Source organism: Patella vulgata, chromosome 7, assembly GCF_932274485.2.
Source record: "Patella vulgata chromosome 7, xgPatVulg1.2, whole genome shotgun sequence".
Taxonomy (NCBI): Eukaryota; Metazoa; Mollusca; class Gastropoda; family Patellidae; genus Patella; species Patella vulgata.
The window spans coordinates 19,174,702-19,201,910 of record NC_065885.2 but is presented as its reverse complement, the minus strand read 5'-3'; the positions used below and the strand labels follow the sequence as shown (position 1 = coordinate 19,201,910).

At 35.5% G+C, this 27,209-nt stretch overlaps 1 protein-coding gene across 1 annotated transcript; it reads right to left on the bottom strand.

Annotated features, from left to right (window-relative positions):
* Nucleotides 1-7,308: 7,308 nt before the first annotated feature.
* Nucleotides 7,309-14,456, bottom strand: LOC126828137 (putative carbonic anhydrase 1). The gene is made up of 8 exons (XM_050557721.2): nt 14,173-14,456; nt 13,145-13,309; nt 11,995-12,158; nt 11,511-11,603; nt 11,134-11,212; nt 10,286-10,450; nt 9,342-9,496; nt 7,309-8,083 (listed from the first exon to the last, which is right to left on the bottom strand). Exons 1-8 carry the CDS (start codon nt 14,405-14,407, stop codon nt 7,901-7,903), a joined length of 1,239 nt encoding a protein of 412 aa, XP_050413678.2. The 5' UTR covers nt 14,408-14,456; the 3' UTR covers nt 7,309-7,900.
* Between the last annotated feature and the right edge of the window lie 12,753 nt (nt 14,457-27,209).

Genomic DNA, 27,209 nt, shown 5'->3' with positions numbered 1-27,209 from the left:
TCAATGCATGTCTTCTGCTACAGGATAGAACACATCAGCTATTTATATGGCCGCGAAACCATTAAATGTCATAGACACAATTGACTAAGTGTATTTCATAAGCATTTTATTTTTATCTATGTCATTTATTTTTTCTGTGTTAAGAGACCTATTTTCAGTGCAAATTGAAATTTTTACAATGAAGTTTCTGCTTTGTATTATAGTTTTTACCCCTTGGGATATTAAAGAAACAATCCACAGAATAATAGAAATGGGCATTATGTTATCAAACTAGTAAATGCTCTAGTGTTTTCGCATATTGACTATTGTAACTGTCTCTTTGTCAATCTCACAGCCTCTACCTTACTTCCTCTTCAAAGAGTCCAAGACATGGCGGCCAAAATGATACTTGGTGTATCTAAATACTCAAGCTCAACTGCTGTACTCAAAGAACTCCACATCTTGCCAGTAAAAGTACGAGCTGAATTCAAGCTCCTTGTCATGGTCTACAAGTGTCTGAACAATCTGGCCCCGGACTATTTAAAAAATCTAATTTCATATAACTTAAATAGACGTTCAACACGTTTAGCTACTACTGACCTCCTTCGTGTTCCATTTACTAAAAAACGAACTTTCGCAGACAGGGCCTTCAGTGTCGCTGGTCCTAAACTATGGAATGATCTCCAAGATTCTGTAAAGTCATCTTTAACATTAAACAATCATTAAAAACCCATCTTTATAAGCGTACATTTCCAGAATAAATCAAACTCTGCTAAGAATGATTGAACTGCCACTATCCTATATTGTGTACTATATGTATATTATATTCTTTTTAATACTTACGTGTTTTGTAAAGCGCCTTTGAATGTTGATGTGCAGCAGTAACGAGCGCTATACCAAAGTTCGATCTTGGTTCCTTTAGAACCCAGATCGAACCCAAATTTTATAAACTTAAACTTAACTTAAACTATATAGCTCGAGTCACCAGACACATGTGTAAATGCGATTGGGGTGTATGCAAACCGGATCTAAGCGCGCGTGACGTGATCAAAATGTGTTCGTTTTTTTTCCATTTAATTTTCCGAGAAAAAACCCACACCGGTGAAAAGTGCAATTTGTTTAATGTTACATTAAAACAGTTTCTTCGTTATTGGATTTTATTTTATAGCAATTCTGCGGTGTCTCAGTAAGTAAGACGCAGGTTTGCTCCCTGTTGTCCAACAAAATTCCTCGGGATTTCCAGCGCGGTTTACACTTAACAGTTAACATTGGTGCGAGGATAGTGTCTAGCCGAATGGAACAAAAAACGAGGTTCCGTGTACACATTGGCATGCACCTAAACAGGTGTGTGCCTTTTTTAAAATTAAATTTGCTCAGTCACTGCAGAAAAGTAGGACGTTAAACCTCCTTTCTCATTGCTGTTTCAAATGTTTGCGGAACATAGTCGGGTTATTATCAGTAGTGTAGCTATGCTGTACTGTTGATGGGTGGAAATACCTATTGCAGACACAGACTTGGTTTCAAAACATGTTAAATTTTCCTCGAACTCGATAAACCAACCCTCAAATCCCACTATCAGGAATTGTGTTGGAAAGTTTAGTACTACGAAAATGTAAGAACCGACAGAATGAAAAATCGGGATATTGCAAATTCATAAAGAGTTGACAAATAATGGATTTGAACAGAATCGCCAATATATAAAAAGGGTGTTGTGAGTACCCCAGCCCATCTCTGTATCCGCACATCTCATGAATATGGCAGTAATATCTGTCATATTTTTTTACCACGGCGTTTCCGACACGTCGTCTAGTTTATTGGCATTAAAATTGTCATCGTATTGCTTGGAGACAGATATATATTTAATGATGATCGAGATTAACCTAAAATTGAATCGCTAATAACTAGGTTCAGAGTGAAGCAATTTGACTTAAATTTTCAGCATATTCTGTTTTTATTATCTATTTTTGTAACTATTATAGCGAGAACTGCCAGCTCTTTATATCTCATCTTACCTAATGCCCCTTTAAAGGACAATATTGGTGCCAGTCATTATCACATATGTGATAGAACTGGTTAAACACGTTCCAAATATTATTTTATCACAGAGATCATTGCTACGATAGATGCGTAATCAATGCTTGAACAATCGGAAGTGACGCACGCAAAAGGAAAACACGAGTTATCCCTCTATATAACTGACTGAAGTGACGGGTGATAACAGATACATGGGCGAATTTCTGCTCACTAATAATTCCTTCGAAGACCAAAACTTGTTATATGAGACTGTAAAGCGGCATAACACGTTCAATAAAACCATCAATATTATTGACCCAATATATTTACTCAATAATATTGACGGGAATTGCCCACACACGATTCAATATTTCCATCAATAATTTCATCATTAGGGTTAACCCTAAACTTTGCCGATGCCAAAACGTAAAGACGTACTCGCTGTTTATGCTGATTATTTTATTACTGACAGTATCATTTATCATGTATCAGTTCGAAATGGTAAAGGTCATCGTGTACAAATTGTTGTGCCTAAAAATTTGATTAATTTAGTATTAAAGAAATCGCATGATGATTCGTTATCTGGAGGTCATTTCGGCATTCATCGTTCTATATGCAAAATAACACTTTGTTTTTATTGGCCGAAAATGTATTTAGATATTGTGAACTGGGTTAAATCATGTACAGTTTGTAATCAACGTAAACCACCGCCACAACTTACGAAAGCCAAGATAACTCCCATTCCAGTTGCATCACATCCATTTGAACGTGTCAGTACCGACAGTGTCAGTACTGACATGCTAGGCCCATTTCCAATGTGTCAAGACACTGGAAATTTTTATATTTTAGTTTTCATTGACTATCTGACAAAATATGTGGAACTGATCCCGTTGTCTGGCATTAAAGCTACAACTGTCGCAACAGCTTTTATTGAACAAGTTATCTGTACTCATAGTGTTCCGAGCTATGTTCACTCCGATAGAGGTACAAACTATTTGAGTAATGTTGTTAAAGAGACATGCAAACTTTTAAATGTACGAAAAACACAAACAACGTCCTATCATCCTATATCGAACTGTGAAAGTGAAAGAATGATGTCAGTAATTACAGCTTCATTGTCAAAATTCGTTGAAGATGGTGTTCATAATGAGTGGGATAAACTTGTACCATTTGTGCAATTTTCATACAATATCTCTCCTTGTATTGATAGTACAGAATACACATCTTCCTTTTGGTACATGGTCGCCATGCTAAAACATTGTTGGAAGTCAATCTTCTGAGTGTTGATATTCCCAAAAATGCTGCTTCATATATAATTCCATGATTAGAGGCAATCGAAACGTCCAGGGAATTTGTTATAGAGACTCTACATCAACGGAAGAAAATTATGGAAGAAAAATCCAAACTCAAAACTCATAACCCAGAATTCAGCGTTGATGATACAGTATTTATCTATCTTCCAGTATTAGTTACAGGACAAACGCGAAAATTGCTACGACCATGGACAGGGCCCTATTATATCATCGAAAAGTTATCAGATGTTCATGTTCGTCTTCGAAGGAAAAGCGATGGAAAATTGGTTCATAATCGTGTTCATATAAATCGACTGAAACACGGATATCTAAGGACAACCGAACCAGATGATCCAACTCCACCAGATAATCCAGACAGTATTGAACCAGCAATTCTACATTCAGATGAAATTGCAGATGAAATTCCTGGAGTTCAAAGTGCATATAGTGATAATTCCATGTATAGTTTGATGATTTGACGGAGTCATGTAAAGCTTTAGTGAAAAAGTATTCCAACTTATCCCAAATCTTCACCTAAAAACTGAAATGTTGACAATTTTCATGACCAAAAATTTTCATGTTGCGCTATTCATGGCAGTTGACGATGAACCGCGAAAAAAAAAGATGGAAGGAAAATATCGACACAATTATTGGATCCCCACACACTATCAATATTGTCATTCAATAAATTGACCGTCCGTCAATATATTGATGACCCATCAATAAAAATCAAACTGGTTTTGATCCGTCAATATATTGACGCAATGATGGTTATTGACAATATTTTACATCAATATAGCCCACACACGTTCAATATTGACGGAAGTACGGAACGAGTGTGGGCCGCTTTAGAGAATATCTGACAATTCAAAAAAGTAATTGAATGTCATTAGGTAAGAGAACACGAGAAAAATAGAAACAGTCCGTACATTCACGTGTGTTTATTCATTCTATACTTATAAAAACATGGTAATGCACGGAGTTTTTCTATTTTTCTTTGATGTTCTCTTATCTAGTGACAGTCAATTTTTTTATGAATTGTCAGATATCCTTTCACAGTCTTACACAACAACTTTTGTAAGTGTCGAGTAGGATTATTTGCATTTTCAATTTGCCCCCTTTTTCGCCAATATCTTTTGTTATTCCACTGTTTTACGCATTGTTATAATTTACTTATATATTACTAATTCGGATCCTTTAGAACCTCTTTACTTATTCAATGTCGATGATGCATGTTTATTACTCGATTAACCAGTCACTTTGTGTCTATATAATTTGTGTTGCTTGATAATTATGCACTAGGAGATCGAGATTAAAGATGGCGCATTAAAGATTGTTGATATTTTGTTCTTCCTATAAACCCCCGCTGTGGCCCCCTTGTTACACCCCTAGGTAAAAGGGCTGCCGCAATATAAGTGTAAAATTAGATTAACACTGTACAGTTTCTAATATTCAGTTGATCTCCGACGCATTCCATAATGTAATAGGTAGTTGGTGTTTGATTTCATCAACACCAATTTCACATCCTGATTTTCTCAACACCAACACCAAGATGTCTGTGGTTTGTAATTCGCTTGGTATATTGTAAGACTTTTGTATAATTTTTGCTCTTTAAATTAGTAGCATTGGATAAATAATAGCTTTGGCAAATTATTAGATTCACATATATGTAGTTAAACAAGTTAGCGAATGAGTTGCATATTGTTACATAAAAAAAAGAGTCATAATGTGGTAAACATTCAATTCTAGATTGATAACAGATATCTTGTGGGAAATTCCTCCAGTAAATTTACACTAACCATATAAGGGTGTGTTTCGACGTCATTTGGCTCAGTTAACCAATCTCTCTAATTATTTACATCATATTTGACCAATTAGATAATTGAAGGTCCAAAACCCAAAGCTACTAAACTATCATACTTGTGAGAATTCGTCAGACAGCAGACAGATTCTGGAAGTGAAAAGATGTAACAATTTCTATCAGCAGACTCGCACAGTCAGTCTGGATGGCTAGAGTTTGAGAATGGCTTTAGTATTGTAGTCTATACTATGCTTGTATCTATGTATCCGGCTATGATATATAAAATGTTAAAACGAACTGTCGCATTGTTATTCATGGAAAGACAAACGTCTTAACTGAGAAAACAAGCAAAGCCAACAAGGGAAAAGATGCATGGTTCAAACGTAGGATATGGCGACCGATTCTGGAATACCCCGCTTTCCACGTCTGACAGAAAGACCCATGGTACTATAATATGGTTACATGGGTAATCATTCAGATTAGTGGCTATCCAAAATTTGAGATATTTCTGCCTATCAATTGCTGAGGTTCACTTCATTGGACGAGAGGGAGAGAGAGAGAGAGGGGGAGAGTTTAACGTCCATTTGACACAAACTAGGTCATTTCGGGACAAATACGGTTCAATTTTATTTCAATAATTCGCTTGCACGTAGAGGTTTTTAGCAGGGTGGGGGCGACCGGAGGACCCGGAGAAAACCCACAAAGTTGGACAGGCGACCCTATTCCTTGTCACTTACAACCAGGGAATCGAAACCAATTCGGCCATCCAACCCCCAAGATTTAATTGCGATATCGTGTGAAGCATTGGGGTCATGGAAGAATTATCTGTAAATGGCGTGTTCAATAGTGTGTCCTCATAATTTCCAGCTTATGCATAAATGTGGTGTCTACTAAAGAGACAATCTTATCTGAAATTAACTTATGAACCAAAAAGCAATATCCAGAAACACAAAAAACACCGTTTTGGATTCTATTCATAATTATCTTTATAGTTTAAAATTGAATATAGCAACCTCAAAACACATACATACGACTTTTTACAAACCTATCAAACGGTAGCAAATGACGATTTTATTAAAAGGAATTACACCATTTTTGATTTAATATTCGCGGTCATTTGGAATATGATCATGTTGTATATTAATAAAACATAAATTTCTAGGACTGTCCATCTCTAAATAAGTGTTTATGATGCCCCTGGACAACTGTTTTGATTTGTGGCGAGGTAGGGTAGGTGGTTACAGGTCCGCATGTGTGTAGGGAGGGGGTCGTAAAATTGGCAGGAAATAAGTTCACGTTGATTTAAATGATGACTTGAGTTTGATAAAAACATTACTTTTTAATTTCGCTGCACATCTCTAAATATGTGTATAAGTTTCCTGTGGTATTGGAGGGGGGGGGGTGCAAAATGTATTTTTGGGGACAGTAACCACTTAGTTCAAAACTGACCTGAAGAGTGGCTTTTCGTTAGCTTTTTTTTCATTCAGTACCAATTTCGTCATTCAATATTTATTAAATTATAATGCAATCTGATTAAAACACAGATTCTATTTCGTTCCGTTTTTTATAGTTCAAAATTTCGTCTTCATAACACTGGGATCTGGAAGAGTTGTTATGTAAGCCGCGTTCTGGTTAATGTTAGGGATTAGCCAATGAAACGGTGTGTTACTGCGAGTTCTTAGTCATCGCTGGTTGATTAATCAATGTCTGACGCCACCTCCCATCGACAGTATAAAAAAAACGAAACCAAATATAGATCTGTATTTTGATCAGATTGATTATAACAGTACTTTTCAAGAGATCTGGAAATGTAAATTAAAAAAAACCACAGTAAACAAGAGACATGTTTAGATGTTAGTTTATTCTTATACTCTTCATCAGAAGATTCACAATCAAAATTCATAATATGAGCGAGATAAATATCTTCTTTATGGGTGATCAACAGCTCGCATATATACTTTGGATATGCTTCAGATACCCATTCGCATAGTAAATCTTCATTCCAGCCTGATCACCACCCAGATTCGGAATCTACGCAAAAAAACTGGTCTATAAATTCTCAGCTCGGGTGGCCATTCCTCCCCCCTTCAGCCACCGGACTGATATTGGCTGATAAAATGAGCAAAATTCTATTTTATTGCCAAAAGTAGTAGCAATATTGAAAGAAATTGCTGCCACAATGTGAAAAAAAGAAAACCAAAATTTATTTTTGTCAAACTCGTTTATTTCGGCATATTTCGCTTCTACAATCACCTTGTGAAGAATTTAACAGGTAATTATTTATTGTCCCAGCACTATAACACACTGGCTACAAGATGTCATCGCTGTAACAAACTCCATTGAGGCTGCCATATTGGTCGAATTTGTGTATAAATTGAACCAAACATCATTGGTTTCTTTTGCAATTTCTTTTTAGATAAAACGTTATCCCTTTCCGTCTATTAAGGAAAAACGTCGAAATATTGGACGTTTAAGGATGCATTATTCAAGCGCTAAATCTGCCTAATGTAGTTCTTTTTTTTAGTCTCAAATGTTAAATAACCTATTAATTAGTTTGTTTACATGTCAGACCCAACTCTCTAGAATTTCGGGTGGTTTTGATTTTGAACAGATTTAAATACGATTGGTATGGATAATCGAATTTTTTTTCTTATTATTGTAACAACAGTAGCAATGACAATCGAGGCTTCACTGTTCTTCCAAGGACAATAACTACATTATCTTTTTTTTAAATATTATAGCCAAAACTGTCATCTTTATCTAAATCTTATATAATGCATCTTTAAGTCGTTCATTTATTAAATCTAGCTTAGGGTTACAGAGGTTCGTCATAACGACGTGTAGGCCCACGTGTAGGCCCGCGTGTAGGCCAACCGTATTTCCGGAATCTCAATTTCTTTACTTTACGTCCTGCTAGTGATTGTGTTGGTCGCAGGTTTCCTTTATCTGAAATAAGGTCTCCGGTAAATCTCGATTCCAATGCAGCTAAAGAGTTCAACTGAAATATAAAAAAATACGTGTTGTATAAAATGTTTTAAATCAATTACATTTGTTCTCTAGGATACTTTACAACCTGTGTAACACACCTTTTCTCGTGAACCGCAACAATTCCCAGAGATAAGTCTTTTCCGTAGCTCAACTTTTAAAGATGTTAATAAAATCACTTCTGGTGTATTTTTTCTATAATTCCAAGATGGTGAGCCTGCCCAAATCCAATATTTCAGATGTGGCCATTTTGAATTCAAAATGGTGGCCCGACCTAACGTCGAGTCGCTTGTGCCCTTCTCTGATTCGAAAGAGAGCATGAAAGACTACCTTTATGCCAATATAGTTCTACTTTTGTCAAAAAGTGAACTACTGGGAAATCTATTTGTTGCCAAATAGGTCAATGTTTGCTCATTTTTCACAATCTTGAAATTTTAACGTAGTCATAAATTTTGATTGAAACTTGTCCCTATAGGAACTATAGACCTGGAGTCTACGTTACCTGTTGATGAATTCGCCATTATGTGTGGTTTAATGATCGAGAGCGAGACATTAAGTAATTACTGAAACATACGAGTGACGTAGTCACGAGTACTTGTTTCAATATATTACGCAATGTCTTAACTTAAAATACAGACACTCGGATGTGCTTTGTAATGAAATACATCGAACGGGTCCAAAATTTTAACTAGTATAAATAATGTACGCTTGGCACATTGCCCGTACTATTATTTGAAATAATGATACGCCAACATCACAGGATGATGTGACATCTGTATTTTAAATAAACTTGAGGCCCCTTTAAATCGAGTTCCACCAAAGAAGGTTATCTCAGCCGAGCGTCTATTGTAAACCAAATATCCATGGTTTAAAGAATATAACTGGGCATATATTAATATAAATGAAGTTTATATTTTATCTTATTTCCATTATGATTATAGTTTCAATAAAACAGTGTATGTATACCATTAGTTTAAGTTCTTTCGAAGGATTTCATTGTAGATTAATATGGTATAAAGTGGATTTGAAAGAGACGTAAAGTTTTAAGCATAATGCAGATTTTTCTGCAATTTCTAATAATTGATCTCCTTTATTGGAGGGGGGGGGGCAAAATCGAAACTAATATAATGATAACCGAAGGTCTACTCTCTTTGACGGGTTTTGGAGCCACTGTAACCGTAGTTTTCGCTACTTATCTCTTTATTGTCAATCACTTGATGATTTTCCAAGTGGAAACGCGCAAAAATCCCCCCTGCATCGTATAATATTACCGTTTCGTCGCTTATTCTGGTTGGTTCTTCTGCAACTAACCAGGTGACAGCTTCAGTACAAGTTGGAGATGTTAGAGAACCCTCATAATTATAGTATATAGCGGATTCAGATAACAGCTCATTTGGGTTTAAATAAATGTTTTCTGCATGGTCTCCTGAAAATTAAATATATAGTTATTAATTAATGCTGACGATCATAATAATATACTACATATTGTTAAAGTTAAAGTTGCAATTGCAAATTTTCAAGTTATATTTTTAAAATATATTAATATAAAGCCTTAAAATAGATGGTATCCATAAACAGTCCTAACTTGTTAAGGAATAATCCTATTAATCCTATAATTCGCTATTGCCAGCTGAGAAATTGGCAAAAATATCATTTTTAACTTCAAATCCCAACGTTGGAAAATGGCTGCCCCATGTTGTCAATAGCAAAACAGGGGAGGTAATTGTGTTGTTATTTCCTGTGTCATAGATTTTTAAGGGTGGGAAATAATGCCCATGACCGTATAATAGTGATTTGATAACCTATTGAGCAAAAGACATAGAAATAATTATGTTTTGACTTTTTTTTAGAAAATTTGAAATTCTCGCTTTAAGTGAATAATGCTTGTGCCCTATTCGGTGGAGATTATGTGTCTTAGGACCAGTGGTGTTGGATTTTTTTTTAATATTTAATGCTTCTTTTCAAAAGGGTTGAATCGAATTTCCAGGTTAGTTGGCTAAAATGATAATTCACTCAGTGATGAGTTTGCTATCCATTTTACTCCCAGGTAGAACGCCCCGATGAGTTCGAGATCATTGATATCCGTGGTTGTAGTTCAGAGTGATACATGTTTATGTTTCGATCAATTACACATAACAAAATGAAGAAAACCGGCGGCCTTCCAAAGTATCTGTGCATTGTAGCGAGAAATTTTTTATTAGGTGTTGGTACATACCACATTTGGACTCTTTAGTATGCAACAAACATTTCCTCATTTTTTTTTCTTCTGAAGGAGAGTCAGGAAACATTGGTGTCACCGCTGATCTACATCTACCATCTTCTTCGAGGTTAAATATTCTTCTAATAAAGGTCAATATATTCTCCAAGAAACAAGCATTTTCTATAAATATAATAATTCAAGTCATAGTCACATTAAATCTTATAATTTAATCAAAGCCTTAGTGATCGAGAGAACCAATGAAGGACTGGGTTAGCAAGCAAGCTTATCAGCTTGAATTGTAGTTTTGCTCACGGCATACACGAAATGAAATGAAAAGAAATGGTGTTTAACATCCCACTGTTCTGCCCCGACTGGGCTAATGAAGACGGTCATGGCATACACACATTTCAGCGTGAGGGTATATTGTGAACGCAATAGACGCTACGGGTTTAAACGGATTTATAGAAACAGTAGTGGCGCAATGGGCCGTGAAAAGACAAAACCTGTCGATTTTCAGCGTTTTCGACCTTCAGTTCCGAAGATACGCATCTTTTAATCACAGCCCTGTGAACGCAATATATCCCAGTACTTTCTGTTCTAGAGATTATATTGCGGCCCTGGAAAATCCTTTGCACACGACAGAGATGACCAGATTTCTACAAGTTCTTCTGTTAGATAAGCTGCTCACTATGACCATCTTTTTGTTGAGTATATCTGCTGTAAGGGCATACTTTGACACCGTGCGCAGCTATCATTTTATTCTACAATATTCGTTTCTCCCACTATAAAACAGCACTATCAAAATAGCTGTGTTTTACAAAGTGATAGTGTATTTTAATAAATCTTGATATTAAATTACTTACCTTCGTCATCGAACTCTGTAACCTCGTCCAGTTGGTTGAATATCTGTTCAAATGCTGGACTTTTTGAACCCTCTTCTTTCTAAAAGAAAAAGATAGCAAGTTAATGTTTCGTATGACATAATGTGTAAGTCATACTACGATAAATGGTAAGTGTTAACTGAAAGTACCAGTTATAGTCGAAAATTGTTGCCGGACGTATTTTTTTTTTACCAATTCCCGAGTGACATGGGTTCATCTATGGCTGTCATTCAAGGTTAAGTACAGTCCAAAAACATAATATTTTACACAAACCACTATTAAATGAATATAAATTAGCACTCTGGCACCACATTTAAGTGGTAGATCTGCTACACTTCTGTATATTATGATGTACTTACCGAGAACAAAATCGCCACAACTACAATACCACCCGGGTGTATACTAGCTTCTGACAAATTGTTAAAATCGGAACGATGGTGGACAAGGTGAGCCTATAACACAAGAAAACAGTAATAATATATAATAAGTTGGATTAATATAGAAGCCGTTGTACTGGTGTTTCATATTATTGATGCAATACCCGTATGTTTATCCAGTTAATCGCTCTAATCAGAATTAAATTTAACCTTCACAAGTATAAACAACAGCTGCAAGTCTTGATATAAACTCAAACATTTCATTTGGACAGAAAGTGAGATGGGCAATTTAACAGGAGCATCGCAGTTAAAACAATAATGTTTACTTTCATTACAATTTAAGACAGGGTTTACATAACACCTACAAAGCAGAAGATATCCACAGTGTATTCTAAATTAAACTAAGCATTATATGTTAAAATCATTATCAATGTTAGAGAAAGTTTTGATGTCCTTTAAACGTTACCTCTGCGTCAAAGTTTTCGCCACCAATTGTATGTTCAGTTTGTCTGTCGTCTCCACGTGGACCAAAATGGAGGTGAACATTGTCGAGGATGTACGATCGACGGCTATTAGGCACGCCATACAGCTTGACGTCCTCATCCTCGGGTTCAAATTTGGGGTTAATACCTAAAATACAAAAAATGAAACCGTTTACACCCCATTTTCGATTGACATTAGAACATGAACAATGAAATACACAGGAAGTAGTTTAGGGTATAGGACATACGCTGGACTAATGACATACCTGCTGATACACCCATTTCAGCAATCGTCCTTGCCATCCGCACATTTAAAATGACTATACTTTGTCATATAACCGATTTTATATTCAACTATGGATGCAGGAAGCCGAATTGAAACTAATAATTCAGCTTTATCATTTGAAGCACAGAGCATTCCAATTCAATACCTTATAAAGGTTTACTTCCTTTGAGTTACGCTTGTGGGATCTAGTGCATTGTTGCAAAGTGTGTAAAAGGGGGGGGGGGGTGATTTAGAATTAGTCATGATTTAATCCTAGATTTGTCATGTTTTACAGAGAGAGAGAGAGAGAAAGAGAAGAGAGATGGGGTTTAACGCCCACTCGACACAAACTAGGTAGGGGTCTTTAGTAGTGGGAGGAAACCAGAGGACCCTGAGAAAACACAATTAGACAGGCAACTCTACTCCTTGTCACGTACAACCGGAGATTCGAAACCACGCCTTTTGACTCAATGACAGGCCTTATGATACAGCGCACACGTGCTAACCATCCGCCCATCCAACCCCTCTCATGTTTTACAGCTAGCAACATACCTGGGTTCTGTTTCACGAAATTTTAACTAAAGATAAAATCCAAATTTTAGTAGATACTTCAATTTTGATTGGCTAAGTACTACAATCAGTCTAATATTATCCAATCAAATTACTAAAATTTCGATTTTATCTTAGTTAAAATTTCGTGAAACAGGCCCCTGGTAATTGTGTACCATTAGTAAAGGTTATCGGTTAATAACTGAAGGGTATCAGTTCCACAGTGATGCCGCTATTGTTCAGAAAATTCCCGACACCTGCCACGTTGGAAACGGGCTTTTTGCGCTTTCGATACATTATATCAAAAAGTAAATGATTACCATTATTTATTAATTCTCCCTTAATATGGCTGCGTCTATATCTCAACTTGTTCCTGACACGATACGTGCGGTGGCTAACTGGTATGTCGATTGGCGACTGGAATGAGTTTCGTTCGTCACAACATTTATTAAGGGGAAAATCAATCTTGAACCAACACTGAGGACCTACAAAAACACCAAGAGTTAATATTTATCAGTGATAAAAACCAACACAGGTGATTTAAAAGAAATGTATTACATATTACAAATATAGATATAGATGGGTGGGGTAAAAGGCTGCCTTATCTACCACAAATTGCTTCTCTTACCACTCCTTTCAAGGGTCATACTATTTTCTATTTGTCAAATCCCTTCCGACTAAAATCATTGGTTTAAAACATATTCTTCTAATAATTGACAGGGTATTTGTAAGGTTATATGTGTATATACATCTTCACGCAGTACACATAACATAGGAGGCAACATTTAATAAATACGCTTGTAATTATACCACAAATACTATAATCAAAAATTTTTAATATTTTTTTTGTCCAAATATAGACTGTTGGTTTATCCTTTACATCTTCGTCAATCCCATCCATGTATTTATAAAAAAAAAAAACAATAAATACTATTCTTATTGTCGCAAGGTAACAACTGACTTCTTTAATTAAATAAATTTCAATAATGTTAAAATAACACATTTCTTCTTCCCTATAATTTGTTTAATTCCAGCTGATTCGGAAAATTCATTCCTAATGAAAATAATGCGCCTGACTCCAAACAAACCTTGACTGTTTGGACAAAGAGCGTAGCGCTGTTTCGTCTCTAATGTGATAAAAAAATTAAAATAGTACCAAGGCTTTTTTTTTTTTTTTTTTTAATTTTGTGGTTGATTAATTTACAAAAGAGAGTATTATAAAAGTGTTAGAGGTGTATACATTCACAAAAGAACGGTTAAAGTTAATAAACTTACCCTAAGTGATGCAGTGCTAATTACAATTTATTTTGAAATCTATCGTGTAAAATACAGTAATCTTAAAACTTACCAATTCCCGAATCCGGATCATACGAAAAACAAGATTCATCTTCTAGTTGACATAAAGCTCTTTCACCACGTGGTGTTGGATGCGGGTGAAAGTCATTGTAGTGGCCCGGTAGATAATGTGTAGCTAGTCTCAAAGCTTTCCTGGCGTAAGAAGTGCTGAGATCGAAGTTAATTGCCAGTGACTGTTGTGCCAAGCACACAACGCCCAACATCAATACCGCTTTGAATGCCATCATGTATCAATGCCTGATATCTCGAACTAGAAGATAAGCCTAAACTGATCGTTCAATGCCTGTCTTCTGCCAAAGGATAGAATACGTCGGCTATTTATATGGCCTTGAAACCATAAATTATATAGACAGAATTGATTAAGCGACTTCAAAAGAAATTTAAGTTTATATAAGCATTTTTTTTTATCTATGTCATTTATTTTTTCGGTGTTAAGAGACCTATTTACAGTGCAAATTGCTTTGTATTATAGTTTTTACCCCTTGGGATATTAAAGAAACAATCCACAGTATAAGAGAAATGGCAATTATGTTATATAACTATTCAAAAAAAGTAGGGGATATTTGATTTGCTGTGATGACACGATTTCTCAAGGCCAAGGTACGGATAAATCGATCCTGGGCTTGAGTTGTCGCCCTTGGTCGACCTGAGCGTGGTCTGTCCTGTACAGATTGTGTATCACGGTATCTGGACCATAGCCTGCTTATGACAGACTGAGAAACATTCATCGTCCGCGCCACAACCGCCTGTGTTGTGCCGATCTGTAGCATGCCAAGGGCACGTAACCTTTCATTTTGGGTAAGCCGACGCATATCAAAATTTGTTTTCTGGTCACTAAAACAATTAAACTGATGTTTCCACCCTGGAATTCAATGCCACAATGACTGTAACATTCAAAGTCAGAGTCGTGCAAATCTTGGGTTGGACCCCCATGATGATCCCAAGCATCACCTGCATTCCATTTGAATAGTATATTTACACATGTGTAAATGCGATTGGGGTGTTTGCAAACCAGATCGTAGGGAGCGTGGCGTGATCAAAATGCGTTCGGACTTCTTCCATTTAATTTTCAGAGAAAAAAAACCCCTGAAAAGTGCAATTTGGTTAATGTTACATTGAAATAGTTTCTTCGTACTTGGTTTTATTTTATTCTGGGGTCTGCGGTGTCTCAATGAATAATGAAATCCTCGGGATTTCAAGCGCGGTTTACTCTTAACAGTTACAACTGGTGCGAGGATAGTGTCTAGTCGGATGGAACAAAAAACGAGGTTCCGTGTACACAGTGGCATGCACGTCACCAGGTGTATGCCTGTCTTCATTAAATTTGCTGTCACTACAGAAAAGTATGACGTTAAACCGTCTTTCTCATTGCTCTTTCAAATGTTTGCGGAACATAGTCGGGTTATTATCAGTAGTGTAGCTATGCTATGCTGTCGATGGTTGGAAATACCTATTGCAGACACAGACATGGAAGGACTCAGAAAATAAATGGATTTAAAACATGATAAAATTTTCCCCGAACTTGATAAACCAACCCTCAAATCCCACTATCGGACGAAAAAGATAAGGACCGACAGAATGAAAAATCGGGATATTGCAAATTTAGAAATAGTTGACAAATAATGGATTTGAACAGAATCGCCAATAGATAAAAAAAAAAGTGGGGTTTGGTACCCCTGCCCATCTCTATATCCGCAACTTAAGAATGTGAGTTATACAATCTCATGAATATCTGTCACATTTGTTTTTGTCACAGCGTTTCCAACACGTCGTCTAGTTTATTGACATTTAAATTGTCATCGTATTGCCTGTAGACAGACATTTATTGTTTCACTCTTTTGTTTATCTTAGGTAAATAGAACACACGTGTACGAATGACTAAGCGCCAACGCAATCAATTATTTTTGAATAGTTAACTTCATGAACTTCAAGTAATGTGGTTATGCCATAGAGACTACAGTATTAAACACGTTTTCATATTTGATGCGAAGCATTCAAACAGCGCGAGCTCGAACCCTATCGATATTCAGTTCTTTAACTCTCTAATTAGGGGCCCGATTCTACCAGGAAACAGCACAGTCACCGGCGTTTAATGGTTTATAATCATAACCCCTCTTATACAGTCTTTGATCATGAATTCTTTTCACTCCTAGCTATTTATTTGTATCATATTAGTGTTAGCTTGTGCTGGATATGGAAATTCTGTATACTTCTTGTTCTTGACAGCCGCATAACTGCTTTAGGAAGCCCAAGTCTACCAGCCTCACAATGTTTAAAGAAAATATCGTAAACACCTTTTATAAAAGACTTGTCCATCACAGATCCATTTCACATTCATGTACTTTGTTTTGTTAGTTCCTATTATATTTCTGCTTAACATTTATTTCTGATTTTGATGTCATATAAATTTGTGTTTTGATATTCTTCTTTTGTTGGGATATTACTTTTGTTCTTTTATTTAATGTCTTTCGTGGTTATATTTGATTTATTAATAAGCACACCTGAACACGTAATGTTTATCAATCTGTTTCACAGACTATTACGAAAGTCTTCTCTGTAAAATTGGACTGCCTTCAAAACATGACGTCATATCACGCGGCGTCAACCATTAGCTCAATGGCGCGTGGATTGTTTACACAAGACGTTACTGATTCCAGCAGAATGGCGCCTTTTACTCATTTTAATACCCATTTACACTAAAATAGGAAATAATGTTTACGTACAAATACTTTAAACATCTTTATTTATATTTCTAATACATCAAAAAAATGTTTTAGAATTTAATTTGTCGGAGGAAAAAAGTTAATATATATTATTATTACAAAATTTATATAGCGCCCCTTTCACAGATGTGTTCAAGGGCACTTTACAGTGTAACAAAAACATACATTCAAAAAGTAAATAACATCAAAAAAGTTAGAAATACATTAAATAAGCAATTATTGCTAAAAAAAAAAATACATACAAGAACTACAATAGACAAAATAATAGGTGTTAAAATTTGTTATAAGCCTTTAAAAATAAGAAGGTTTTAATCTGTTTTTTAAAATTAAATAGTGATGACGCAATTCGAATATTAATAGGTAATTGATTCCATAAAATAGGCGCTTGATAACTAAAAGAACGTGCCCTGTAACTAGAAAGATTTACAATTTTTTGCTTTAAAAGCAATTTATCAGATGAACGTAGGGTTCTGTCTGGGGTATAAAATTCTAAAAGTTCAGATAAATAATTTGGTGCTAAATTATGAAGGCATTATATCAAACATAATTAAAATAATCACCCCTTAGCATTCAAAATTGGGTTATATTTAGCGATAAAGTTGCTTTGTTTTGTTTCCAAGAGATCATTATCACTAATATTGAGTTTGTACAAAAGAAAAATCTTGAATTGACCTTTACCACAAATATCCAAATGTTCGCTCACCGTCAAAACTCTTATTTCTTGCGAGTTTTATATTAGAACGATGTTGGTTAATTCGTAAATTCAACTGATCAGTAGTTTTTCCAATGTACTTGCCATTACAACCATTACATATTAATAAGTAAATTACATACTTCGATTTGCAATTCATATTTTGTTTAACATAGAATTTAACATCTTTAGTAGTTTGGACAAATGTTCCTTCTAATATATCAGAACATATCGTAAATTAAAATACATCCTAAATAATTCAAAAATACGTTAAAACTGTCAAATCGAAATCTCTCCGATTTATTTTCACAGCGATTGATATAAATAATGATACTAGTTATCTGAAACACAATTGAATAGTTTCAGTGTTGGACTCCAGCCTGCAGGTCGCGTGGATTTCCGAGAGTCCCAGTCTAGGAAAACCGACGTTAACCTGTGACGGGAAACACATATTTGACGACGAGATTAAATGTTCGCAAATTTTTTATGAGTTTTTATGAATTTTGCCGGAACATGGACGCAGATAAAACCGACGAATGCATTGTACATAGTAGTTCATAGGATATATATGTCGTATTGGTAAATGTTAGCGGGGAAAATTTTGGCAGGCTTTGTGACGTGGCCTGCAGGCTGGAGTCCAGCCATGGAACTATTCAATTGTATTTTTCAGACAACTATATCATTATGTATAGCATTCGTTGCAAAACTAATTCGGAGAGATTTTGATTTAACAGTTTTTACGTACTTTTGAAACAGGCTCCGAAGCGTTTTGGTTCTGTTATGCAAGATCATTTTCGACGTTCCAAAGTAAAAGTTTTGTGCTAAGACCACCTAAAGATAAATTTTAAATGTTCCTATTATTAATTAAAACAGGTTTCGCGTTAGTTTTTATATTTTACGCTGACATTTATTACTTTAAATCTTCCTAGTGCTAAAACGGAAAATGTGACCTTTTGACCTCTTGGGTCACAAAGAACAAAGGTGAATTTAGCAAGTTTACATTTTTATTGAAAGTGTGATTACTTTCGATAATTTTCAGCTTATTTTCATGATACAAGAATGACTGCGCGTTCACTTTCAGTGCAAATGAACCCATTTGACCTTTGACCCCGAATATCTCGAAAACGCCCCAACGGCGGACTGATTACCACTCGGCATCGTATTCTACGCAAAATTTCACTCTAGAAATATTGGGTCTGGTTTTGTGCCCATTTGATGGACACCCCCTCCCCCCCCGCGCTGAGCCTCCAGACTAAACCAACATCGTTCTAATATAAAACTCGCAAGAAATAGAGTTTTGACGGTGAGCGAACATTTGGATATTTGTGGTAAAGATCAATTCAAGATTTTTCCTTTGTACAAACTCAATATTAGCGATAATGATCTCTTGGAAACAAAAGAAAGCAACTTTATCGCTAAATATAACCGAATTTTGAATGCTAAGGGGTGATTATTTTAATTATGTTTGATATTTAATTAATGTTATTTCGTTTTAATTTTTATATTTCACATAGTCATTGTCCTCTGTTATGACGTAACGTTATTGTAACAGCATAGTAACGCATTCAAATGGCCTGACGATTCGTTTGATAACGATGAAAGTACTAGCCAAAAGTTATTTTTTAGCGTTTTTTCTCTAATACCTGAATTTTGCTTACACACACACATATATATATATATATATATATATATATATATACATATGGATCACAAATCATTTAAAAATGCTTTAATTTATTTGTAGACAAATGCAGAACGATGATTAATGGGAAAACAGCATGACTAAAATACAAATCAAATTACTTTATGCACCCTTTGAGAGACAGCTAAGTTGTGAAAAATCTAACAATACGTTATTAATGATAAATGTGCTCCTCGATAAACTGAAACGCGTAAATATATTTTATATCCATGTCATATATAATTTACCAGTAGACTCTTAGCGGTAGATTAAATAAGTGGATTTGCAAAATTTGAGAATATCTGTCAATAAATCGCTGATGCACAGTTCAAGGGATGGTCATGCTTAATTGATTTTTGATAATGTGTTTTTTTGGGAGCATGACAATTGCCGGTGGGACAACTGCCGATGATATCATTTGTTTTTCTATATTTATCTCCTTTTAGTTAAAAATAACCAATATTCTTTATTATTATATCATACAGGCTTTATTTACTTAACACGTTGTCCATAATAGCACTCACTAAATGACTGACTGACTATCCACAATAGTACTCACTGACACAAAGTTCTCACAGGTGAAAATTATCTGCAATGTAACGTAAATAGTCCAACACATGGCGTTGAACTAACGGACAATTGTTAAGAACCATAGTGATCCTAAATTCACCGCCAACACGATAATTCAGATGTTGGATTTTTTAATTGATAATATCTTTGTTCAATTTGGAGGGAAAATTTATCAGCAAGTGGTAGGTATCCCCATGGGCACCAACTGTGCACCTTTGCTTGCTGATTTGTTTCTCTTACCTACAAAGCCGATTACATACAGGCACTCGTAAAATCAAATAAACGATTAGTCAGACATTTTAATTTCACTTATCGACATCGCTGATGTTCTATCACTGAATAATCCAAAATTTGGCGATTATGTAGAATTCATATATCCTGATGGGCTCGAAATTTAAAACACTACTGACAGTGACAATTACGCTTCCTACTTGGATCTGCGTCTCGATTTTGACAATTGCCATAAATTTAGTGTTAAATTGTACGATAAACGTAATGACTTTGACTTTCCGATTGTTAACTTTCCATTTATTAGTAGTAACATTCCGATATCACCAGCTTATGGAGTGTTTGTGTCTCAGCTAAATCGTTACGCGGGAGCTTGTTCATTTTATTCTGATTTTTTAAGTAGATCGAGGCATTTGTAATCTAAGCTTCAACTACAGGGATACTTGCGAACTAAACTTATTAAAACCTTTAAAAAGTTTTATGGCCGTCATATTGACTTGATTTGTAAATATAACATGTCTCTCTCGGCTATTATTCTAGATATATTTAATTGACGCGTATACCATCTCCATGATAATGTATGTCTACTACATCGTTAACACTGTTTATCACGTGCATTTTGCATACCGATAGTTCATTGGCCAATCACGCTATTTTACCGAGATTTCGCCTAATAGTTTGGATGCAGCTATGGCGGGTGTGGCACCAGACATGGTAAGCTTACTCTTTTGGACACCTGTTACCACTGTTTGTCGTGTATTTTGTACACGGTGGACAGTCCATATGCTGTTTACACTATTTTGCCTATACCGTTTTTTTTAGTACTTCGAATTTTGTCTAATGGTTTGGATTGTTCGTACTTGGTTTTATTTTATCAGTACACGCTCTGCACGGTCTCTGTAGTGTTAAATCATTTGCAATAAGATTAACAGTTATGTTTTTATAATGATTATATTTATCATTTAATAAACTATACTATATAGAACAAATAAAATCACTGGCAATACAATCAACAGTTATAAACTACAATTAAAAGAAAATAATAATAAAATGAACAGCAGTTGTCCAACCGACAGTTTCCCGAAGGCAGTTGTCTTGGGCCCGTTTTTTGTATGTCTAGCTTACTCTTTATGGACGTACATTTTGTCATCTGTGCCCGTGCCTCCACAGTTTCACTGAAGGATTCTTTTTAAAAGTACATTATAATCCATTTTGCGTTGAAATGGGTGAAACATGCTGATATTGGTTAATGTGGTGTAAAGAAGACCACTACCGAATTTCTGACATTTCAGATTGTAATGTCAAACGTTTATTCCGCGCGATACCCGCCACAGTTCACAATAGAATTTGTTTAATATAAGACATATCCTCTGGGCAATTCTAAATTATAGGATCCTAAATTTCGAACGAGTTTTGCCAATTTTTATTTCGCTGATAACGTTCGGGCATAGTTAATTATTTCAAAACTTGAGTTCCATAATTAATATTTCCCGCCAAGCTAAGCAGAGCTAAGCAATTTCTTTGGTTGATGCCTTGGATCAAGATAATTTTGATTTTAACTGATGGAGAGTGATGAAACTTTGATTGCGAACATTTTAGGCTTAGACTAATAGATAATTAGTTTGATTGCACGATACTTTTGAAAAAGATAAATGTCATCTATTTAGTTTGGGATTTCGGCGGCGGACATCAGCCTCACTGTTGGCTTGTTTTATGTGATTTGTATGTTTTAGAACTCTTTTTTAAACTTTTTTATTTGGAACTATATCTGGTACATTACACAGGCTACTTTTATTGTGATTATTTCTTCAAATTTGGTTAGATCTGAAGGCTATTTGCTGGTACCAGTAGTCCTAATACAATATCTGCTCTATTGCTGGCCTGATTTTAAATCTGCCATAAACGTGAAACAATGTGCAACTGGTAAATACAGCTCATTTGAACTTATAGCACGTGATCTTTGTCTAAACAACCAATCACTCCACATTACAACAGTTTATCGCCCACCTAATAATTGAAATATTGCCCAGATTTTTAAGAACTCTCTTTATTTGCTGATCAACTGCTACTGAGGTACATAAACTTATCATAATTGGCGATTTTAACTTAGACAAAAGTAATGCCTTGCACGTATAACAGTTTAGGCATTAGATCCCTAGTTCAGCATGTAGCGGATCCAACCCACAATAAAGGTCACCTGTTATCTGAAAATAACTTGTCTAAACAGCCCTAATATATCTAATATTACCATTGATGATGTACTTGTATCATATGCACTTTCCAGTTTTGTTTAACATTGACTTTCATAAGCAACATTTTCAACCAAAGACCATTTCATTTAGAACAATTAGTTCCATTAACTTAAACACCTTTAAACGGCCACTCTCCGGCGTAGAATGTTTAACCTCATAGAAGATGTAACGATAAAGTTCACCGTTTTGATACAATACCAAGAGAAGTGGTTAATGAATGTGCTCCAGTGATTGTAAAAAAAACTGTTACTGTTCGCCCTGTGAAAGGATTAACAACAGCGTAAATGCCATGACTGACTGTACTACGTATTTTTTTTCCAAATAAGATTACTAATAGTGATACAAATCTCAAAGAATTATCCAATCTAGCCACGACGTTACTGATGGATCGAAGTTCCCCACACTTTGTATTTTCTGCACATGTTAATACTACAGATTTCGCTGATAAATTTTCACAATATTTTCTTTTAAAATGTTCCTCTCATTTGAAATGATCCGAATGTCTTAGATTATGATATCGGGATTAATACTGAACCACTCTCTGTGTCATTCAACTCTTTTAGTCCTGTAAGTGAATCTTTTGTCATAACTTAATTAAAGGGCCCCCCCTTGGAAAATATGTACTATAGATTCACTAACGAATTCAGATACTCCCTTGCAAATAGGCGTACGAGCTGGGGGGGGGGGGGGCACCAAAAGCTGGGAAAATTTGGGCACACAATTGTATAAAAAATATTGTGTTCTTGAATGTGTCCAATTTAACAGCGAATTTATTATTATTATGTAACATACTAAGAACCTAACTACATGTTTTGGGCATTTCAGCTGTATGCATATGATACACAAATTTATATTGCTTTTGAACCATCTACATGTATAAGAAATGATCTTAATACCAAAAAGACAAACTGAAAACTTCTATAATTGATATAGAAAAATTGAGGTCTGTTAATTTTTAAAAATTAAACAGTGATAAGATTGAATATATTCATAATCTAAGCAAAATATCTGATTGTAGATCTATGTCTATTGTTCAGTCTGATATTTTACCTGTTAACTCTGCAAGAAATATTGGTGTTATGTTTGACAAAAACATGAATATGATTAGTCAGATTAATAATGTATGTAAAAGCTGCTATTTTCATATTTACAATATAAGTCAAATTAGCAAATACATTTCACAAGATGCAACTAAAACACTTGTTCATGCTTATACCAACCTCTAGACTTGACACTTTTAATTCACCTCTTGTTGGTCTGCCTGTAGAACACCTTGATAAACTTCAAAAAGCCCCAAATTGTGCTATCAGATTGCTAACTCTTTACAAAACAAATGATATCATCCAATTTTGGCGTCATTATACTGGTTACCCATTAAGCACCGCATTAAATTTAAAATAACTTTACTGGTTAATAAATGTTTTAACGAGAACTTCCCCCTCTTATATAAAATTATGTTGACAGATTGCTAACTCTTTCCAAAACAAATGATCACATCTAATTTTGGTGTCTTTACACTAGGCAACAAGCCCCGCATTAAATTTATAATAATTTTTTCTGGTTTATAAATGATTTAAATGGGAACTTCACCCTCTTATGTAAAAGATTTAATCACTGTATATGTTTGAGATCTAGTGAATCCTTTCTTCTTAAATCCATCTCTGTTAATCTTTCTGCTCTTTCCAGGCACCGAAACTCTGGCACCAGCTCACCTTTTCCATAAGATCAGCAAAGTCTGTTACAATATTCAAAAAATCGCTAAAACACACTTTTATGCACATGCTTTTAATTTAAAAGATTCTATTTTTCTTGCATTTTTATACGTCCACATAAATAGCAACATTTTATTTTGTGGCAAGCCCCGACCCCCAGGGTTGTACCATAACCCAAAGTATCATATCAATCAAAGCAAGAATGTGGACGTATATTTCACTGGTAACGATGCTCTAGTAATTTCCCTATATATGTGTAATTTTATCATGTAGACTTTTACGTACATTTAATTTTAAATTGTTTCAGTTTATGTTCTTATACAATCTGACTAAAACACATATCCTATTTCGTTTCGTTTTTTATAGTTCTAAATTTCGTTTTACTTGTCTTTACTACACTAGGATCTGGAAGAGTTGTTATGATACCCGCGTCCTGGATGATGTAAGGGATTAGCCAATAAGATGGTCTGTTACGGCGAATTTTTGGCGTGAGGTGCACGGAACTTTGGTAAACCACTAGAAACGTCAACGCCGATTGATTAATCAATGTCTGACGTCATAAGGTCAAAAGCCGCTCGTATGACACCTTCCACTACAACTGGTCAGATCTTTATTAGTGTGGGCTATCGAAAGTATAAAAAAACCGAAACGAAATATAGATCTGTATTTTAATCAGTCTGATTCTTGTAAAGCGTCTCTGAGCTTTGCTCTGCGGTGAAAGATGGGCTGTATTTATTGTTGTCATAATAATAATAATAATAATAATAATAATAATCCTAGGCTTGGATATTTATTGTAAATGGACAGCAACAAATACAGACTGACAATGGATTCTCCCTACTTCATGTCACATAGGGTAGTTTTCTTGCATTTAAACTTTTTTGAGACGGATTTGAAGCAAGTTTCTGGTTGATAAATTAGTTTGGTTAAGTGTGTAAATAAATCACCAAATCACTCAGTATTGAACACTTTGCAGATGAAAAATTCCATGGCGTTTTCCGTACATATGTTAAATATTCTCACCTTAACCTCATCTTTGCAATAAATCTATAGGCTCATCATAATCTCACACCAGCAATTACGGACATGACGCAAAACACGCACACCACCAACAATAAAAATAGATATATCAAGTGTATGGATCCGGGTCTGTAGTGTAACATTATGGTCGGGTATGTGCTACATGAAATATAAATGTAGACACATTGAAGGAAAAAAAACTTTACGAAAAACTATTTACATGAAATGTAGTAAAATGCCAAGCAAAACTAAATGGCCTGTGTAGTACTAGTAGTAGTCAAAAATAGGGATCAAATCATAAGTGTGCGAAAGAATTCAAGTGTATTTTAGTACCATAGGCATAGGGGGGCAATCTCAGTTGGAGGGGGCTGAGACTATTTGCGAGAAAAATTTCTGTCACCCGAATTTTCAGAATGAATCAATCATTAACTAAAACGAATTTTCCACAAAACTGTGATGGTTGTATATTCTAATTAATTACACAACAATATCAATTTGCTATATGTTAAGCAAAAAACAACTTAATGGTCCCATTCTCTGACGTTTGTGCCCGAACAACGGGCGGTTCACTGAAACTTGGGGTGGGGCTGTTGTGGTGTGGATTGGACGTAGTAATTAATGTTATGAAAATATCATGGTCTGTTGTAGTGTGGATTGAACCTAGTAACTATAATGTCATGATCGATTTGTAATGAACATCATCGATATCAAAAAGCCGATGCTGGATAAGTACCCGAAAATGAAAAAGATTTTTTTTAAAAATAAACTTCATTAGGAGTTAAAAAAACCCTGTAATTCTTCGGAAAATACTGACATCTTCTCGGTTTGAATGAAATTATGGAAAATTCACGCGTATCAAAATGTGTGAGAGAGAGAGATCTCGAGAGAGAGAGAGAGAGAGAGAAATGGGGTTTAACGTCCACTCGACACAAACTAGGTCATTTCGGGACTAGCAAATGGTTTAATTTTATTTCAATAATTCGCTTGCGTGTAGGGGTCTTTAGCAGTGGGAGGAAACCGGAGGACCCGGAGAAAACCCACGAGGTTGGACAGGCGACCCTACTCCGTGTCACGTACAACCGGGGATTCGAAACCACGCCAGTTGACTCAATGACAGGCTGTATGATACAGCACGCACGTGCTAACCATTCGGCCACCCAACCCCCCGTATCAAAATGTGATAAACGAGGTGGATTATGTAAAGACGTCACGGAAGGCTCGCATTCTCCATATCAAATAGTGGGGTTGGATGGCCGAATGGTTCACGCGTCCGCGCTGCAACATAAAGTCTGTCATTTAGTCAACTGGCGTGGTTTTTGATTCGCCGGTTGTACGCGACAAGTAGTAGGGTCAAGTGTCCAACCTCGTGGGTTTTCTCCGGGTCCTCCGTTTTCCCCCCACTGCTAAAAACCCCTAGGCGCAAGCGAATTATTGAAAAAAATGAAACCTATGTTAGTCCCGAAATGATCTAGTTTTGTCGAGTGAACATTAAACCCCATTTCTGTCTCTCTCCCCACTCTCTCTCTCTGTCAAATGACCGAGTATTTAGTGTTAAACAAAACATGAACTGCAAAACTAAGCATGTTGTTTACTTGTTACTTTGCTCGGAATGCGGGGAATACTATATTGGCAAAAGCGACCAACAACTAAACCTTCTAATAAATCTACACAGGTCCAAGCTACTGATCATACTCCATCCAGAAAACAAACAATTCCACTACGTAGACATCTGTGGTAAAGGAAAGTTCACATTCGCGCCAATTTAATTATAAGTTGTAACTGGTAGGCCTACGTAACTCCCGAAGCAGACAAATAGGGAACAGTGATCCAATGGGGCTGCATAATATTCCATAATATTTCTGTAAACACAAGTGACAAAAGTGTGTATCAACATCCAAATTCTCATTTTAACCACAACTAAACATAATATCAAGGCCGTATATATATCGAACTTTCAATCAAACTGACTGACATGCGGCCTCGCTTCGTACACTATCATTTAGCCTCGATCCAAAATTTCCGGGAGTATGACGTCAACGTAACGGTTAATCTCCGCTTACGACGCCATTTAAAAATTTAATCAATCAATGAAATCCTGTTTAAATCCAAGCCATCCGTGGGTCTACAGAGTTGATTTTGTGCGTGTTGTGTA